The 21159-nt window shown below is 40.7% G+C and overlaps 1 protein-coding gene across 4 annotated transcripts in view; it reads right to left on the bottom strand.

Moving 5' to 3' along the window:
• The window catches only part of rptor (regulatory associated protein of MTOR, complex 1), a 124151-nt gene that overhangs the window by 2432 nt on the left and 100560 nt on the right, over positions 1-21159 (bottom strand). The window contains exons 23-32 of one of the 4 annotated variants that reach the window (XM_034534839.1): positions 18879-18982; positions 18172-18349; positions 17809-17919; positions 14967-15072; positions 12058-12172; positions 11793-11917; positions 10682-10807; positions 7455-7502; positions 2140-2246; positions 969-1096 (exon numbers count right to left, since the gene is read on the bottom strand). In XM_034534839.1, the coding sequence (XP_034390730.1) occupies positions 969-1096; positions 2140-2246; positions 7455-7502; positions 10682-10807; positions 11793-11917; positions 12058-12172; positions 14967-15072; positions 17809-17919; positions 18172-18349; positions 18879-18982 (1148 nt within the window). The remainder of the gene's footprint in view (positions 1-968; positions 1097-2139; positions 2247-7454; positions 7503-10681; positions 10808-11792; positions 11918-12057; positions 12173-14966; positions 15073-17808; positions 17920-18171; positions 18350-18878; positions 18983-21159) is intronic. The other 3 variants (XM_034534848.1, XM_034534857.1, XM_034534867.1) reach the window with 3 other exon arrangements.

Raw genomic sequence — 21159 nt, 5'->3', positions numbered from 1 at the left:
TTTATACAACAATTATAAAGCCAAAATATATATCTTGAGAACATACATTGACATTCAATAAGTGAGTGAAAAACATAAGAACAGTGATAAAAGTGATGAATAGATGATTAATAAATGATCTCGTTCAACCTTAAAAGTAACCACAATGGCATGTCTCACATTCTGCTGTAACATGTAATAAAAATGTAAAACCACTGGGTGGCATCACGGGGCCATGACTGAAATAAGCAACCGTCTCCCAGATACTGAATTGGGCTGAAAACACAACCATCTTTTTTAGAACAGAGTTGAATTTACCTACTACCCATAATACACTATTAAACTTGATAAAATACATCCCGACTACAGGTGTGACAGGAAGTACATTTAATCTCCATAAATTTCAAGGACAAACGCTAAACATGAATTTACAACAATCAACAGTAATTTCAGATTGTAAAGAAACCATTTGTAAACTGCTGCCCACACGAGGCATGCGAAACAAAGAATATTCCACACACCTGTGGGCGCCGGGCTACTGGTCCTGGGCTTATCTCAGGGGGAGCAACATAGTTGCTGAAAGATGTAACTCCATGACTGAGGGGAACTATTAAACTATTAAATTACTTAAAGATTTATGGGCCACTTCACGGTTTAACTGCTTTGTTTTTGCCCTTTGGGACTGAAATTAAAATAATGTTTAACCAACTGGGGGAATACGAGGCCACCAGGGTCCATTAAAAGAGGTGGCATCCCCAAAGGGAGATTTACAGCACGCTGTATATAATAAGTATAGATTAGAGAGGTGAATAATGTAGCACTGTGTAGGAGTTAATGCCCACATAAACTGCTGTGTAGGTGTTCTACAATGTATTTAAATAATGGTGAGACAGTAAAATAAATTAAAATGTAAATTAATAATCAATTAATAATAATTCTGTGCAATAAAACAATGATGAGGTCAGATTTAGAGAGGGCGAGTGTTTTACCATTCATTTGGACCCATCCTCCTGTCAAATACGCGTACGGATCCGTCACCAAGACCGGCTACGATGAGCGAGCGCTGGGAATCGCAGGAGAGGCTGGTCACACAGCTGTCTGCTCCAGTTGGGATGTCCTGGTGGACACACAAACACAACAATCCCCATTAAAGGCCTGTAAAGCAAACTACCGAGGTACCACTCACATACAACGCTCATTACACCTTCTTTGAAATCATCAATCATCTGCTCTGTTTTGTGTTGGACCCAGCATCAATATGCAGCCACAGGTGAGGTTGGGCCATTTGTAGTTGTATTAGTCCATCCATCAAGACAATGATTAGCACACTTGGACCATTAGATGTGTTAAAAACTAAGAAAAAGAGGAAAATGCACTAATGGTCGTAGCTCTGCCACAGACTTCCATTACTTCCATAACAGCATGAATACACTGAACAATAAGTCGTAATGTATCATGTATGTAGTGTTTATCATTTATTATATTACTAATTTATCTTGATTTTCAAATAGCTTGTACCAGTTTACCTTAAAGTGTTACCCCCTTTTGTGCAGAACTACTACTTTATTATTTTATATTCTGATAATGTTGAAGACACCTTAAGACCCTCTTCTTTCATCATTACGGTCAATCCTCCTAATATCCTACAGGTTTCATACCTCTTCTTCATTTTCAATTCAATTTATTATTCGGTCTGTTGTCATAACCTTTAAATCAAGTCAATTGATCTTCAAAGTAATCTTCTGGGGATGGACTGAAAACACAACCATGTTAAAATGAGTCATAACTTCACCATATGCCTCTATTTAAAAAAGTTCACCTGTTTTAATGAAGAGCATGTTTGGCAACACCTCATTGAGTTTTGGAAACAGAACCTGGTTTTAAAACCCAACTCCAGATAAACCCTTTTAGGAGAAGCGTCGCTGCTAAAATTGATTGCTTTTTACAGAATACATCAAACTGGAGAAGCGACTAGACGGAAGGAAGACAGCAACCATTTGTCAACACAATAAAACCTCAATTTGTTAATGCATTAATTTTTCATTCATCAAAAAGAAAGAAAGAAGTGAACAACTGATACAAAGTTCCATGTTTCAGCTGTATTCATTGTGAGCTTTTTGAGAAAATCAGACTTATAACCAGATGCACGGAGTACAATACCTGGACCTTCATCTCCCTGTCGATGTCCCAGATCCTCACGACTCGGACATCTCCAGACGTCATCAGGAGACCCGTCTCCTGCTCCCAGTCGACCACCATGCCTGCACCTACAGCACAGGATAACACAGCAGTTGTAATGCAGATGAACATATATGAACATGTTATTAGACTCACATCAAGTCCTTCAAATAAAACGTAACAGAAGGCTTAAAAAATTACAATAATACTGGAGTGCCCAATATCCAACATATGAGCATAACATATTACATTATTGAAAATGATTTGCACAATATGTTAACTGCAGTTTTAATATACTTTTTTTTTAACCAAGTTAATTTAATTCACAAGTGAACTCTCACGACATAAACCCAAACGAGCACAGCTGTCGAACACACCGAGCATGTGTTGATCCCGCGAATACACAACACACACAAAAAGGTTTCAGAAGGCTCATGCTGTCACGTGTCGCAAATCAAATGATGGATTAGTGAAACAGCAACCTGCAGACTGCAAGGGAATAAGTAAGAACCTTTTAAGTCAATTTATAAAGTCATATATCAAAGATACTCACTAAGTCAATGTTTTTGATGAAAGTCCCATATTTCTTAGTGTATAAATGTGCATTTTATGCAGATGCAAGCATGGTTTAGCATTTTGCAGTGGGAGATGCAGACACTGACCTTGGAGCAGAGCCTGTCAGCAGTTTCTGGCTTAGATGAGTCAAATGGCACTCAAGTGACAATGTGAGGAGGGAAGAAGCTGAAGACAGCAAGACTCTTTGGGTGTTGGCAGTCAGAGCAGGACTCAAGCGAGCAGTCACACTTGCCCTGCTGGCTCAGTGATGCCTGGCAGAGCCCTGTGGCTGCAGCCTCGCGGCATCCTCACGCTTAAAATAAGTTACTTAAGTTAGTGCTTGATGTAATTTAGCATAGATTAGTGTCTGAAACGCCCTGCCACCACAAATATATATTGTCGACCGTCTTCCACTGGGCACGATCTTAAGGTAAAATTAAGGCTCCATTCACAGCAAAAAGTAAGTGCGTCAACTATTGCACAACCAAAACACTTTTGTTGTTCCCTGAAATTTATTGGTAGCTATCTCCAGGTGGGCGAACCTGAATAACTGTGGAACCAATACCCGGAGGTATAATAATACAAAGGAGGAAGGAGGCAAAGAAGAGACTTGAGAGGGTTTAAAAACAGCCATTCAGTTGACATTATAGGGAAAAGAAAAAATGCTGTTCGTTTCCAGCTCACTTTATTTATTCTTCACACAATCCCTTTTATTTGTATCGTACCACAGAATGCTATGAATGTTGTCTGAAAGTGTGCACCTTCATCTCCTTCTGTACAATCACATCTTGCAGTGAAAACCCTCTGCAGGTGAACAGATCGCGAGACAAACCCTCAACCACTTGTTGTTCGTTACATTGCTGATGGGCCCGTTAACACTTGTAAACTGGCGAGTGTCTGAGGTGTTTAAAAATTATGTAATTTAGCAATCTAAGACATCCTCCAACAATTTGAAAGCCTTTCTATTGTGTTCGACATAATCCAACATCTCCCGGCGGGATCCATCGCATCTACCTTTTTTTTCCCCTACCCCTCCCCGGTAAAACCCGATAATACTTTTTGGGCATTTCATGTCTTCATTGACATTCAGTAATAGAGAGATGACAGTGGACCTTCAGTTAAAACCATTTGGTTTGAATCCTAATGGCTAGTATGCACACGATACCGGATGCTTTTACCACAAGCGCTACAGAAACACCATCCCTTTCTCCCTTGAAACACATTACGCCCCGCTTCCTTTCCTCCCTTTCCTCCCTTTCATCCTTCTCCTCTTTTAGTCACTTCCTCCTCCTGTTTCTTCACAATAAATTCTCATCTCCAGCTCACCAACTTGCTTCATACATTCACATCATTCTTTAACCCAGTGTCTTTTCATCCTAATTGGCTCCTTCTACTAGAGAGAGATTCTCTTTGCTCTTCTCTCTACAACAACAGTGATCCTGTCCCACTGCTCATCTCCTCCGTGTACTTTCTTCCACTGAACCATCTGTGTGGGGCTTTCTACTGTGCTACTCGGCTTTGGTTGTCAGGAAAACCCAAGCCCCACGGGGTGGCTTCACATCCTTCACTGTGACGTCATCCCGCTCGCTCAGACGGCACAACGGCGCACACGTGTGGGGGATTGCACGCAGGGAAAACCTCTTTCACAGGACTGCGCTCAGTCAGTGACACGTTCACAGTCACACGTTTGATGATAGCTCATTTTAGAGGCTGTGAGGAGAGAGCGGGCTTTCCCTTTGAAGCTGGCAGCTCTGTGATGAGGAAATCTGGGTTACACTGAGAGGGGAGGAGAACGAAGATTCCCCAACACGTGTGCATGTATTTCCTCTAAAATAAGACACGTGAAACCAAACCGTCGCAGGATTAAGATTCAGTTTGTCCCCCGTCTTTTTGTTCCCCTGTGTTATCCCATCCCATTGATAAAAAATCAATTGTGGATAATTATAAAGTGCATGAGTACATATCCCCACAAGACCCCTTGTTCCTTCGTCTCATGTTAGCTTTGTGGTACGTTTGATTAAACCAATGAGATATTGAAGGTCTTAACTCCACTTTACATGAACATATTCTGCAGTCACATGCAGATTTTGGTACGAGAAGTGCTCTGGTTTTGTTAGAGTGTGTGTTCATTCGATCGAGAGCCTGTGTGCAACTTTGAATATGAAGTTAACAGTAACATCAAAGCTGTGAACTTAACAGTACAGTGTGTGTACAGTTTGTTTGCTGTGAATAAAAGATACATCTCCTCAAGACCCATTCCAAGTTCCTGTGTCTTAGCCACAAAGTTTGTGACAACTTTGGACCAAGAGCACTTAAGGTGGGATGTTAAAGTGGACCGGCTATTCTCGTGTCAGTAGCTAACTGCTCCTCCGAGACTTGCTGAGCACTAAGTAAAGTAAAAAAGCTTTGCCCTGCCTCGTTTACAAAGACCTTGTGAAATGAGGCATAACCTACATGACATTAGCACTTGCTGACCTGATTATTGTGGGCAGGAGACAAACACAAATTTCTTACATCAAAGTAAGTTTCTGCCAATTGTCTACTTATTCTTAGATCTCAAGTATACTAAAAACCCTTACTTTGCAGCCCAGGAAAGTACTGCAGACAATACAAACATAATGTCTGCCTTGAGGCTTTGTCTCACTCTCCTGAAACCTGCCTCTCTTCATCTTCATACCGAGACCCAAGCTCTAGATTTAGCAAGTTCCCAGAGCCCCAATGTTAACAAAGTAACAGGCAGTGCAGCTAAATGTAGTACAGGACACAGCGTCTGCCTTCCTAAAGCCAAAGAGGAGAGGGCTGCCCTACTTTCACTTACGCAACCAAAAGAAAAGGGAACAGTCCTTAATATTGAGCGACTGCAGGGGTAGAAATGAGGAGAGGGAGGAGATGGAGGTAAATGAAGAATAGGTAAAAAGTTGAAACATTATAACAGTATTATGATCGAAACATAATTATATTGACTCTAAATATAATCTGTCAAGATGTGAAGTGTGCTATTCTGTGCAGTAGCTGCAGGAATAGTTTCTCCAGTCTTTGCCAGCCACGGTCCACAGACTTCACCAGTTTCCCTGGAGTTCAACAGGCAAATCCCTCCAGCGAGACGGACTGGGTGGCTCTATGCTATTAAAATCACACAGCACCAACACACATCCAATTATGGACACTTTTGGGACCAGCTTAAATGAACGAAAGTTCCTTATACCCGAGAGAGGCCATTTTGAGGTGAACACGAGTCATTGGTGTGGTGTCTGTTTGAAGAGAGAGCTCTGCCTCATCAAAGGCAAAAGCCATTTTATCCTTCTTTAAATAAGCATATATTTGAATATTGCTTTGTCTTTGGATACAAGTCAAATTGCAAATCTTCACTGCAACTGACAGATCGCCCCAAACAGCGATTGTCCTTTAATAGCATAGCAACAGTATCTAGGCACAAGTCTATCCAGCTTGGGAATTCTCCACATGTTGAACTGGTGAGCTTGGGGCTGCAGGAGGAGTTAGGATACGAGGCATTTAAAGAGTCCTCTTTTCAGTCTTTCCAAAATGTAAAACACAAGAGAAGAAGTGCAAGCAATAGACTAGACAGTGTGTTTGTCCTCTAATGTAAGCTGAAAATATTAGTAAACTGTGTACCTACAGTAAAGGGCGACCAGATGAGAATAGGTTCATTTTGGCAAAGGGGAGTTGAGGGTGGGCTTGGCATCCAGTCAACAAACAGTAGTAATAATAATAATAATAATAATATACTTTTCTGCAGACTTTGCAAAACATCTGGATCCAATGATGCCTCTCGAACATTCCAGTACCTGCAGTACGGTTTAGATTTTTGACTAGTTCACCGGGTCCTGGTACACAGGGCTCCATGTCAGTGATGGATGGTTTAATTTCCCTCTATAAATGTTTTAATTCAACAACGTCATAGCTACATGTAGTTATTCAGAAATTCGCTGCACTACTGAACACAGCAAAAAAAACAGCCATAATTTATGTTGGCTGGAGACACAACAGTGCCCAGCTGTGGGAAACAGCAAAAAAATGTTTTACAACGATCAGAACGATTAATGTTTTACTCGGCTGTAACTATTTAAAATGTGGGTTTATTCTAATCTTTGTAACAAACAGGAGGATTCAGAACAACTGCTCATAATTTGCGACTGTCTGGTCAGCCTACAACGGTATTAACATAATTACTCTGGAAGCCAAAGAGCACATCATTAACTACATTAGTTTGTGGTGTTACATTTACATTAAAAAAGCTCAGTTGACAAACTGCACATGTGCTGAGACAATGTTACATTTGCTGAAGACATCACTTTGTCCCCAAAGCCTTTTTTCTTGTTTTTTTTCTTAAAAATGAGAACATACAGTTTGAAAAATACAAACAAGTATGTGAAGTTGTGGTGATTGTTTCAAAAACTTAAAGAATTGAGAGTGATAACTTTCCCCCCATTATCATTGTGAACTGCACACAGTTTGTGTCGTACTGGAATTGAAGACATAACGACAGGAACTAAAAGGGAGCAAAGCGTAGCATTGTATTTGTTATAGGAACAGCGTGTCCTAATTGTTGAACAGAGCGTCTTAGCACCTGTAGAAACACATCAAGCCTACATTCAACTTTGGGATGAAGTGATGGAGCATCACCGGACAGATGACGGGAAAAAGAAGCACACCGCCGACTATTTAGTGCAGCACTGTAGCTCTGGGCGCGAGAGAGTAAAGAAGAAGATGGCGTCACTTACCTCCTTGCTTACTCCTGTCAAGATAGATGGAGACCCTTCTGGCCAGACCTGCGAGCAGAGGGAGGGAGCAAAAGGAAGGGGGGGGGGGGGGGGGGGGGGGGGGGGGGGGGGGGCAGGAAGGAAGGTGAGCAAGAATGCAAGCGAAACATTAGCAAGGACCCCCCCATGCATGCGGACCAACACAATCTTACACACACTTAAAAGTAAGACTTTATGAGTGTACTTCACGTGCAGTCAAACAGCAGGGGGATGAACAAGGCGGCTTTTTCCTCATAGGGGCCTCTCCCAAGTGATTAACAGCAATATGTGGGGATCAAAGAGCGAGGGAGGCGAGAGCTGAGTTGCTGCCTTTGCATTACAAACGGGGGCTGCACAGAGTGCACAAACCTCCAAGCATGCAGGACACCGGATCTCAAATCCTTCCTCCACAGCCCATAAAGCGGACATTGTGGAGAATTGTCATGGTGAAATAATTCAACTAGGTTAAAAGGTGTGTATGTGTGTGTGATTGAATAGATCCATTAATTTGGTCACACAAAATGACGAGATTTGTTGTTCTGGAAGTGTACGACAAAGAGAAAACTGATTGCTTGCCTTCTTCAGCCTCTCTCGAGAAGAGGGGAAACAACACACACAAAATGTCAGAGAACCAGAAAGGTTACAACAAGCCGGACAAACTTTGTCTAAAGCGATGGTTCACTGATGAAGACCAGTACAAAAGCCTGTTGTTGACAACGGGGATGGGATGAGTGAGGACAGGTTGTGCAGGGACTGGTGTGTGTGTGTCACCGTATTATAGCAACAACAAACTACCGAGGTAGAGTCACTTTTTGGCAGCACAAAAGGCATACTTGTGTAATATTTCATCAGGTTTTACATTATTAATGCTACTGAGGCAATGATAAAGTTTTACAACAGCATATAATTACTGTATTATATCTGGAAAACGTTCCAAGCAATGGTTATATCTCTGAACTAATTATTGGGACAGGAAAATGGTGTATGAATGCAATAACGGAAACAAGTTGAAGCTGGACTCTTCAGTAAAACTTTAATAGGAAGTGTAGGGGCTGTTTATATAAAAAAAATGGATGCCTCCACTGTAGAGCTGCACAACCAGGAAAGCAAGCACATCATTAAATGTTAAAGTCTGAGTGAAAACAAGTTTGTGGCTCGCTGCAGGAGAGTCCCCAAGAGGGGAAGAGTCTCTCAGGAGAATTCAGACGGACAGTGATGCTAGTTAAGTGTGTCGGACAGTGATGCCAGTTAAGGGTGTCGCATCTTTGTAGGTCCCAACAGAGCTCTGGGGACTCTGCAGCTTTGTCATGATGGAGACGCATATGTGCAGTGTGTGGTCCAAACCTCTGATATCCATTCTGAGGAACATACAATCATTCATACAGCTGTCACGGTTTCCTCAAAAACCTCCCTGACCTAGAATCAACAACTCAGAAACACTGGGCAGTGGAGAGAGAGAGAGAGAGATAGAGAAAGAACACGAGAGAGAGAGAGAAAGAGAACGAGAGAGAGAGAGAGATGGTAACCATCACAGAAGTGGGTGGATGTCTCTGACAAGTGCGTCCTGTGGGTGTTGGGCCTGCTTCAAATATTTGTGAATAACTGCCTTATGAATTATGTAAGCGTGTCAACACAGAAGGTAAACATGGCAACGTTCACAGTCCACCTTTAAAATTATTTATAAAATTTAAGCAACAGAGATAATCCTCTGACCAAAAATCTACCATTTTAAGAGTAACATTGTGTTCTCAAATAAACTTTGAATGTAAACGTTCCTCTAACTTTGTCAGATATGACAGATATTTAATGGATATGACATATGTGACAGGGTAAGACGGGCGATGCTGACGACTGGCTTTAAGTTCACATTACATAACTTTTGAGTGATGGAGCTGACTCACAATCTAAAACCTGCAACAGTGTCGAACTCTGGTTTCATATTTCATGTCATTACATCAGGTCAGATCAATTATTGTAAAGACCATATGTGACACTCTCCTGGATTTGACTATATGACAATTGTTTCGCATCACTTACAACTTCTCTGGGCAATTTCAGCACCCACATGTGTTATTATTAAATGTGCACATCTATGATAATGAGGGAGCATTATACTTTGGCTGGGTTTGATAGGGTTGGTGATCTCTTCCATGACTCCATAATTACTGTGCCACGTTTGGAGGTTTTTGCCACTCAAAAACTCACATTAGTGTCACCTTTTATTCAGAGAAAATTGTGACTTAAAAACCCCCACCAAACTCTATGACAGATACAGTATATGCTTATGAATGCAATGGAACAAGGTTTTAATATTGGAGGCATTCTGGTTTCTGTTTGTCGTTTGTGTCGCATGCAGGCAAACAGTCTTTGCATTGGTCCAAATGTGATCTCGGAACTCATCGGCCTAACGATGAGTTCAATTTCTATTAGCTTTTTAAAATAATATATCTGCATTAATAAGCAGAAAATAATATCTGTTTAAAAAGACTCCATTCTCACAACTCAAGTTGCTAATCAGATGTTTTTTAGGCTGTATGCTGTGAACTTACATAACTGAAGTTAAATGGGATATTTTGTAATTTACTTTGTTTTTGGAACATTTATAGTATATTATGATTCACATGACTGTGATACTGTGATATTATAATATCATTATAAGTTGTGGTCACTTTTCCTTTAGTACAATATAAATACATTGTACAGCTTTATGCGTTCGTAAATAGATTTAATTATTTTTAAAAACTTTACTTAAAGGAATACTTCAGCCACAGAAACTTATAACATTACAATGTAACATAAACTATGGGAATTAATATACACTATGATCCTCAATTCATTGAATGACCATTAGTCATGAAGTATTATGATACTTGACCGACTAAGGCATTATAGAAAGCTTTATGAATAAGTGTGAATAACTATGATTATATAGTGCTACAAGCAGATAATAACATTAATATATGTATGTCTAAAATGCATTAAAGAAATAGGCATCATAGAAAGTGTTACCTTACTTTCTGCTATATAGTCCACAAAGCCACTGCAGTTGAAAGTTGAGTTACTCAAAACGGGCAGATCTGTGCGTGTGTGGAGGAGTGGAAGGGAGGGGTGAACAGTGGGGCAGTCGGCGAGTTACAACAGCTAAGTACAGTGGGAGTATGGGTGGGTAGATGGGGGGGCAGACGGTAAAATAGAGTGTTGATCTTTACTGTGAGAGCTGGTGGTGGGCTGACCTCTGGTAGTGGGCAGCATGTCGGAGAGGCCCTGCCACGCCGTCACCATCTCCGGGTTCTTCTGGTCGGCAAAGTTCTTCCAAATACGTAGCGCTCCATCGTCTGGAGAGGGGAGGGGTGGGGTGGGGTGGATAGAGGCCGAGCGATACAGAAAGGGAAGTCAAGAGTGAGAGCCATGAAAGAAAATATGGATACAGGGATGCAGTGAGGAGCAAAGGCTAAGGCACACTCGTTTGTATTCTTAATGGATTTGGAAGTGCATGCTGTACTTGTGCAGGAGACTTGATGAAAACCTTGAAGACTCGCTCAAAGTATGCAACACACAGAATTACTTGACAATGAACACACACAAACAGACTTGGAGAATGTAGAGCAGCATCTTAAAAAGATTCTTGCCTGAAAGCATCTCGTCAGTATGAAACAAAGTGAGAACCTTAAACACCCGGCTCCAGTAAGACAAAGAGCTAAACATAAAACATGTCCATGCACTCTCTCAAGAGAAAGCTATTGCAACCCATAAAAGCCTCCAATTGATTTACATTCCTTGTTTTACTTTTTTCTTTCACGCTGGACATTTTTCATACGTACACATTATATTTTGATGAGACCTGAATGTATTAATCCCAGGGCATTATCAAATTTGGTAGGAGTTGTGCAATGAAATACAGCATTCTTCTTAGTTTAATGTTTTACTGTTCAGATAAAACAAAATAATAGTGTGTCTGTGTGTGTTTTAATGTAGAACTGTTTCCTATGGTTCCTCTGGGTTGTGAAGGTAAAAGCCATGGTACGTGTGTGTGTCTGTGTATTTGTGTGTGTGTGTGTGTGTGTGTGTGTGTGTGTGTGTGTGTGTGTGTGTGTGTGTGTGTGGGGGGGGTGTAATTACTTGGTTCTGTTGATGAAGTGCAGCTTTTGGTGTGTGTGTGTTTGTGTGGTTAAGAGTCAAGATTTTCAGGCTTGTTGAGATTGCCACTGTGCTGGTGGACGCACACATTTAAGCTGCTCACTCAAGGCACAGAGTATAAATTATGAACTTTAAATCTGCTGTGTGAATGTATTCATCCTTGTACATGTGTGTCTTTCACACCTGTTGCCGTGAGCAGTAATGAACAGTCGTGTCCGTTCAGGTACTCCATGGCTGTGATGCGAGTGTACCGAGGGTTTCCGTTGTAGAAGTAGTCCAGCCTCTCGCCCTTCTCCCAGTCCCAGAAACTACAGCACACATACACACAAGTACTCTAATTAATGATTTGATCTGTTTTACATGTAAGACCAAGATCAAGTATGAAACTTAAAGGTTTGCATAATGGTCATAAATATGATTTGTTTTTTCCTTCTGTGTGTTCTCTGACCAGATGCTGTCTTTGTCAGCCACAGCGATGCAGGTGTTGTAGGGGTGAAACTTCACAACGGATGGTACTCCAGGGTTGCGGTTGATGAATATTTGATCATCCAGACGGGAAACACCTGTGATGGAAAGGAAAAGGAGATGATTTTCTTTAAACTGGAAAATCACAAGTTTTATTTCTGTCTTTTCTACTTTATTTTTTTGTTCTAAATAAAGATACAGATTTTCCTTTTGAAAAAGGCCTCAGTAATTTCCAGCTGGATGCTGCAGTTTTTAGGTTTGGACTGGACAGCTTCACCTTTGGATTAATAGACATGTGATGTGCTCATAGGTATGTCAGGCAGCAGGGTGGTGTATCTGGGACTAAGTTCAAATAAACTACAGCATTAATGGTATGAATGAATATGTCCCTCAGTGCGTTTCATTTATGTCTGTTTGTGGATAACAAAGGTGCTCTATGGCACAGAAGACAAAAGATAGGGTTGATTTGGTCTTTCTGTGGGATTTGTTAACAATAAAGAATGCTCTGCTGAAATAGACGGTTTCTAAAATCCCTCCCTATTTACTAGATCGTCAGGGTGTCCCCGAATAGTCAAATAGTCGACAAATTCGATCTAAGGAGCCCGATTCGACTGCCGATCTCAGTCGAATCGTTGCAGAAACGGGAAAAATATGGTAAGGAAACAAAAGAATAATTTATCTTTCATAAATAACATGGCTACTTCAAAATCAAAAATGTCTACATTCGTGAATGGAACACACTCACATAATAACACAGCACTATTACAGAGCTGCATATATTTTTAGTTTATGAAAGATTCACTAGAATTAGCTGGGGGAGGCACATTGAACCAAGCTGAGCGAGCGCGTCACCCGAACCCTCCGGTTCATCCTCAGCACCGCTTGCTACGAGCCGCCATGTTGAGGGCCGTTGAGAGGCAAAAAAAATGTGCCCAAACTTGTATCTTGCACATTAAAACCATAAGATAACGTGTTACCATACAACCTCCTCCCAACATGGGCTTCCGTGGACTATATATATATATATTAGTAAAAAAACAAACGTGATCTAGGGTATTTGTAGCCATTGACAGGACAGAACAGAATAAAAACTGAACAGAACTAAATAGCAACCAGGCCATTAAAACAGCATTTTAAAACCAGAACATACTGGAAAGATAATAGTAATTGTAGGATAATTGTAGAGAAACAAAACGTATATAGTAGTAGATTCTTTGTCAGATTTGAATGGAGTGTAATACGGTGCCAACTGACACAGATGCAACTGAAAAATTCCCTGCCTCATACGTCGTCATGGCAACAACACATATCTCAAGATACCTGAGCACACACTCTAGACTGCCATGAGATGAAAAAGAATGAGAAAAAATCCATCATGAATTTACCACTGATGCGTTGGGGAAACCGAGGCCTTTGGTGAAAAGATGCGCAAAATCATCACCATCGATTTGCTTTTGTTTGTGCTATTTGACGGCACATTCGATATGGAACTACTGAAACTAACCTGCGGACTTTCAAACTGTGTGCTGATGGGTGTACATTTTGCATCAACGACCAAATCAGGTTTACAAGCCAAAATATATCCACCACATTTTTTCTTCTCTTGTTTCTGGCTTTCTGGCTTTCCTGCCTCCATCTCTCCTCCTCCGTCCTTAGTCTTCTTTGCCATCCGTCCCTCCTCCCTCTTCCTCCCTTCTTCTCTCTTCTCCTCTCATCTTGTTTCTCTCTGAAGTGAATCGACTGAATGAGGGCAATCCTACTACTTCTCTCTCTTTCAAAAAATACTGAGCATAGAGGGGAATTCAATGATTTAGCATCATTGAATGCTAAATTGCAAGCCTCAGCTCTGACGCCAATCCCCTCATGACTCTGTGTGTGTGTGTGTGTGTGTGTTTCCGTGTGTGCGTGGAGGGGGCTGCCAATGACGTTGGAGGTGTTAGTTATTCTGTTTGAGAAGCTCCGACTTCACCTAGGGAGTCTGTGTGTGTGCTGGCACCCCAGGGCTTTATAATGTGTGGGTTTCTGGGTCTAAGTGTGAGTGTGTGTGTAAAGGGAGTCCTGTGACTCATAAAGGGGACTATGGATTGATCAATCCTCCTGCATCATTGAAAATCATCTGCGTACTTACTCACATGTCTGAAACAAAGCTGCACCATCTCCACCTACTGTGAGTCACAGTCTGTCCTTTTCTGGAAGTGTGGATTTCATCCAGCCATCATCAAAGCCACAAAAACATTCAATTAAACACGATCCTGGCAAAATCTCAGTGCTCATGCTCTGTGATCTGAGCACTGTATTTGACACAGCTGGTGATAGAGCTACTAATCAGAAAGGACTGTTCTCAAAGGAAAATATAAGAATCCTATCCTCTATTTTCTGTCCATAAGTAATTGCGTATGGTAGGGTTGAGTGTTATGTCGACATTTTCCAACTGGCCACAGTCAGCCAAACAACCGGTGAACACAATATATTCACACAAGTGCATGTGTGGCGCACTTATGGCGTAAGTGCGCCACACAGGGGGCGTAACATAATGAACGCAAGCCCCCTTGTGAAAAATAATACAAAATCCCATATTTGGGAACATTTTAGTGTTCCTATGCCAACATGTAGTCCCAGCAAACAATTCAAACACTACATTTGGACCAATCTGCTGAGCATACTCAGCCAACCGCCAATATTTGTCCAATCACCCAAGATTTGGAGTCCAAAGTTTGATTCTTGGACCTTGGACTGTCGGTAAAAAAATATAACAAGACGCCTAAATATACAAGCCTATGGTATTCAAAAAAATAATCATTGGTTGAACCCCAGTGTACACATTGAAAAACCTGTCTGTCTGTCTCTGTGTGTGTGTGTGTGTGTGTGTGCGCATGTGTGTGTGTCACTAACCTTTTTGTGTGATGCCTCGGCTCTGCCTTCTCACGCGAGTGTTTCTCAAGAACCTCCACTGCCGCTCCATCCTCACCTGACTCTCCACGTCATGCTCCTCTGGGATCTGAACGAGTGAATGAAAAAAAAAGACAGAAGATTCACCTGATAACCAGAACCAGGTCATAATTTGAGACATTGGTGTTGAGTTTTTTCAAATAATATTTATTTTGTATATTGTGCTAGTGCTACAATATACAAACAATTTGGCACTATGAGGGGCTGAAAACTCCACAGGGTAACCTTAAAGGAAAGATTCGATATACATTTCATTAATAAACTGTGAAATGTGTTTGCTTTTTTTTCATCCTATAACAATTTCTTGACGAACAGCACTTCTGTGTCGTGTCTACGCACATGCGATCAGCAAGCACAATTTCTGGTAAAGCCGAAGTCACCGGGCCCAGCAGCTGTTTGCTAACAAGAAGTTCTAGCAAGTAACAGACTGCACCAGTAGGCATTGATAACACAAAAGTTACCAACTGGTCTCATCACATTTTAGGCCTGATTACTTTGCTAACTACAATTTAAAGTGAAGCTCACACTGGTAATACGTCAATTCATCGAGTTTACTTTGTTCAATCACATCTGTTGAGCTGAGGGACAATACGAAAAGTATTAGCTTTGTGACTAAATGCCCCTCAGAGATTTAGCCCCAGCGTTATTTTAATGACTCCCTTTTTAACAAGACATTCAATATGCAGAATGTATATGATTCTTCAGTTCAAAGTAAATTAAAACTTTATATTACCTTGCTATTATATGCATGACAGATAAATAAATAAACAACAGAGAGTAAACAACGTATAAAAAAAAGTGTGTATGTGTGTGTGTGCGCAGTTTAAATACTGGTTGCCAGTGTGTGCTTATTATGCACATTTTTAAAAGGCGTCCAATGCCCACTGAATGCTAAACAGCTTGACACAGCTACAGTGCCATGTGACCATAGTACTACTGTATGTAATCAATATTCATGTAATGCCCTTATGTAATGACCACAGAAAAGTGTAAGTGTGTGTCAAGTTAAGAGCCAGCTGATAGTGTTTTTTTTTTCATTTAATTTTTCCCCATCTGTGAAAACCAGTGTGGTTTTGACAGGTAAAATAAATATTATTAAGAATATTTTTAATGAGCGTGGGTTTCAGCTGGGACACACACACACACACACACACACATACACACACACCTCATGCTGCTGACACAGTGATATGATAACCCGTGTGCAGACTTTGAGGCGTACTCACTCACACACACAGCTTTGTAATGGAGTGGAGTTTTATGGCAGCACTCAAAATTTGCCCACACAGCATTCTGATTCACGCTATGGCAAAAATCTTCTCCTCTCCGCCAGCTCTTTCACTCATTCTTCACTCTTCTCATCTCTCTGCTTTTTATCACCTTTTGTTGCCACTCTTACTTTCATCCTGCCTGGCTCTTTATGAGCTTTACTTCACTTTCAACACCTCTGTTTTTTCTCTTTCTCCCACATAGTCCTTCCACCTGCCCATTTTTCTCCATCTCCTTCACTCCTCTTTTTGGCCCAAATGTCTTTGTGTTATAAATATTTTATTTGACTAAAATCCACTTTTCTCTTCACTTTCTTTATCAGCCACTTTGTATCTAATGCACACATGCATTTTGTATACTTTTGCTTTCTATTTTTTGCTTTTCATCTCTTTGACCCTCACACTTGACTTTAAAATAAATGAATAAATAACACACCCCATCTTTGTTAAATCTCAACAAAATGTGCTGACACCATTAGTTTTACAGGGAGGATGGCATGCAGACAGAAGCTTGATTTAATATTACAAAACTCTGCAGCAACTACTGTGCACGGTAGAAAGCACTTCTTTTAATCTTAAATTTCACTCTGGAGGATGTTATGTAATGATCTCAGAAAAACTCAATTATTCAGATAAGCCATCTTGTACAAGCAGCAGGTACGATATCACACTGTGATTGGTCCCTCACCTGCAGTTTCCCAGAAGACGTTTTTTAATACGTTCTTTAATTCTGTTCATGTTCTCAGATGTCTCAGTGACTCCTGAAGCCATTGTACATGACAAAGTGCACCTATGACACAACTTTACATACATATTCATGTGAAAACTGATATTACCTGTCATAGTACGTTTGTGTTGCTTAGCAACGACTCTAAGCTGCTGTTCAAGTACTGGATTGCTTGGCGTAGGAAGACTATATTTTTAAATGAATGATTAAAGAAAGATGGATTGGATGTTTTTATTTTTTATTTGACTAATGTGTAAAGTAATAACTCAACTATCATGTTTCTTTAAGTCTCTCTCTGGAGCGCAGTGAAGCACAAACCTGATGTCTATTGTCAAATAAAACGAGAATTACAACCTCGTAGTTGTTTGCCTTTGCCAACCAGTCAAGTTGCAGTTTAACTTCATGTCTGTCTAAAATGTCATAATTCTATCTTATTAGACTTTTATGTAAAATGGTCATATTAGGATATGTATTCTTGAGTTATGGCCAGCTACAATTACCACTTTGTGGTTTTACACGTCTGCCTCTCATGGCATTCCTGAGAAATCAGGTTCAAGAGCTTGGGATGGATATGAGGTCACAGCAATCATTGACCACCAAAAACGAATCAGTTCATCCTCGAGTCCAAGTGAACGTTTGTTCCATCCAGGCGTCACTGAAATATCATGTTTTACGAGTGGCCAACACAGAGGTATAGAACACACACAAATAAACATCAATAAAAGACTATCGGTGAGAGGTGGTAAAAAGTCATTATAGATGGAAAAGAGAAGAGAGACTGGGACACTACCTTCATGACAGGTTGAGCAAAATACTTGGCGCTCCAATCACACAGGCCCGTCTGGAGGGATGGACTGATGTAGTTCCTGTGACCGCCTGGCTCGTCACCATCCTCAGCTGCCTGGACACGCGCGCACACACACACACACACGCACACACACACACACACACACACACACACATACATTTTAGGGATTCAAAGAGTTAAACTGAGGAAAAAAACAACACCAACCCCTTCCTCCCAAGAAGATATCTAACTTTTACTCAAGCCAATTTAAAAAAAAAAAAAAAAAAATGCAGTTGCTGACTACGGTTTATTTTACCCCACACAATGCCTGATTTACACACAAAGACGAGTATGGCGTTCCTCTACCTGCTCAGGTCCCTTGTCAAACATCTTACGGGTGCGGGGGAACTGGTGGGAGTGCGGCGCCTGTCCTCCCAATGTGGGGGTGTAGGGAGGCCGTGTAGCCTGTTGCTCTCTGGCGGGGGGTTTGGGCACCTCGTTGGTCAGGCTGGAGCTGCTGGTGCTGGGCATGGGAGGAGACCCACTGGACAAACAGACATTAATATGAGGACACAAAGTGGCAGGACTTAAGACATGATCGGCTTTGCCTTTTCATTCTTAGTGTCGACAGAAACAAGTAAAGCAAGTTGGCTTTATATTTCATATTCTTCAAATAATATTTATTTCCATATTTATGATTATTTTGTCGTTACTTTTATTTCTTTAAGTTAGTCTTTTTTCCTCATTATTTTCTCTCTGGTTTATTGTATGTTCTTGTTCAGGCACAATCCACATTAGAATATTTTATGAAATGTAATTTATTCTAATTGCCCCGCGTTTTGTTGCCAGCCTTGTGGTAACGTTTGTCAGAACCCTCTTGAAAACAACATATTCAAGGTTTTATCTTTTTCTTAGGAGTTAACATTCTTCAACAAAAGGGTCCTCACATTGCCTATTAAATAGAATTGTGTTTACGTCGTATGCATGATGCATGATGCATATGTTTTGGGGCTTTACTGTAATGAGTTTTCTGTATTTGAGGATGTTCGTGTGTGTGAGATATCTTCCCTCACCCAGCCTGGTGGATGTGCGTGCCCTTGCTGGTGGGGCTGGCTGGAGCCGACTGAGTGAGAGATCCAGAGTCCAGGATCCTCTGGGGCCGAGCGTTCATTGTTGCCTGGCGACAAAGAAACTGTTGGTTAAAATCCTGTAGTTTAATCAAGTTATCCAAATGGAATCTTGAAATCAGAGATCAAAAAGGGAGGAAGGGACAGGAAGACACGCCTGAGATCAGAGTTAGAAGCAATACCTAAAATCTGAATACTCTTTTCACTGTAACAGCTGGTGAAAAGTGCAGCACTTTACAAAGTTTGCCGAATTTTCCAGAACTTTATCTCATCAGGCTAAGCAAGTAATATAACCTCTTCATTGTGAGTCGTCTAAAAGGAAACCTAATTACAAAAAAATAGGGGCAACGCTTCATTGATGAATAGCAAAAGTTGTTGTTTACTCAGGCCAGGTGGAGAGAACACTGCATGCAGCCTAAATCTAATTAACACAGGCAAACACATTTTACTAGCGTTGATTTTATTTCTATGCTAATTACAACATTGCGCAGGGTATATTTTGTTTGTGCTTGCATCTAAAATGCTGAGAAGGAGGGGAAAAAGTTTTCAATGCAAAGTTTACACCCATTTAATCCACTGCGGTTACCAGGGATGGCTGTTAGTGCTTCATTAAGAGGCAATTGGAAGTGAAACGAAACAGCAGTAAAACTGGCTGAAAGGGTTATTATGGAAATAGCTCAGTCACTAATCTAAGTACCTTTTCTACTCAAGCACAAAATCAATATGAGGAGAAAGACATAAACAAAGAAAAGCAGATAAAAAATATTTAGGATATGCATATTATTTTGACAAACATGATTAGTAGCAGTTTATGTGTGAAGGCAGAATCACAAAGAAACTAGATTATATGGCAAAACTGAGCTGCACACCGCAGCAGTGTCGACTATAGATGCACACTTCCTTTTTGATTGGTGGGGAGTTTGTTAGAAAGAAAATAGTTCAGACATGAAACTTTTTTGGGGGCTTTGAAAACCCAACCGAGTGCCATCTAGTTCCTATATATTTGAGAGAAGGCAGATAAATATCTCCAAAATCAAGCAACTAACACCAAAACAATCTAGATTTAGAAATAGCACTACATGTAAGAAGGACAATCTGTATTTACATTTTTGGGGTGAGCTGTCCCTTTAAGGAAAGAAAACATAAAAGATACCTTTTACCAGATGCTGGTATGAATGTGAAGTTGCATGCTCATCAGTTACTCAATTATGGAACATGTTCATGGATTATTCATCAACATTTGCGGATCATCAACATGTGGTAAACAAACATCATGCTAACCCGGGAGGGACAAGACGTGTGGCTTTTAAGAAAATGTGATATGCAAAACTCTCACATTAGCAGGAAACCTGGGTAATGGGTTCTACCAGCTGCTTCTCTCCACGCGGGGAAACAACTTGCTCTCCTGTTTCAACCAGCTTCCCCTCACTTAATCCATCATTAATTGGCTGGAAAGTGAGTCAACTGAGCAACAAAAATGACTGTTCCTGTTGAATTATTTAAGGTAAACAAGGTCTTGATGTATGATGATGACACGGAAGTGGTGAAGGTAAGAGGGGATTGGTCAAGGCAGGTGTGGTTGGTGGGTACGATTGACATGGGGGGTGGTAAGTATGTGAAAAGGGATATTTGCTGTGTCAAGTGAGGGAATTAAGAAGATTTAAGGCTCTCAAGTCTTGATCTCCTCTCATTGTTATCTCAACTATGGAGAAAAGAAGTGAGAAGGAGAGTAGCGCCTTCCCAAGGTCTATTCAAACATTTAAGGATTATATATGGTCACGTTTTTTTATTGCACCTCCTTGTCAAGTGAAAACAATCAGGTTTCAATAAAAACAAAAGGACTTATTTTGCCCTGACACTCGTCAAACTTATTGACAAAAGCCCAAGCACAGGGTTAAAAAAAGACCTAAAACATTCACTCCAGCATCATGCAGCAAAAGGGGGCTATTAAAAAGCATGTAATGCTTTCATCTTTTGAGAAGCAAGTGCATTTTAATTAGCTGCTGACCTTGTTCACTTTGTTACAAATCAATAACATTTGACATTTAAAATCCTAATTAAAAGGAGCTGGATTCCCAGTTAGCTAATGTTAACACTTGTGAACTTGAGATGGATGTTCTATGATTAAGTCGTCTCTGAGGAGCTCTCTGCAAGACAAAAAATGATGTGGGATCCATCTATGATAACTCATTAACTTCCGAATGTAGGCATTTAAAGGTGTTTAGAT

This window comes from Cyclopterus lumpus, chromosome 1 (genome assembly GCF_009769545.1).
Source record: "Cyclopterus lumpus isolate fCycLum1 chromosome 1, fCycLum1.pri, whole genome shotgun sequence".
Classification (NCBI taxonomy): Eukaryota; Metazoa; Chordata; class Actinopteri; order Perciformes; family Cyclopteridae; genus Cyclopterus; species Cyclopterus lumpus.
This window is presented reverse-complemented; position numbering and strand designations above follow the sequence as displayed.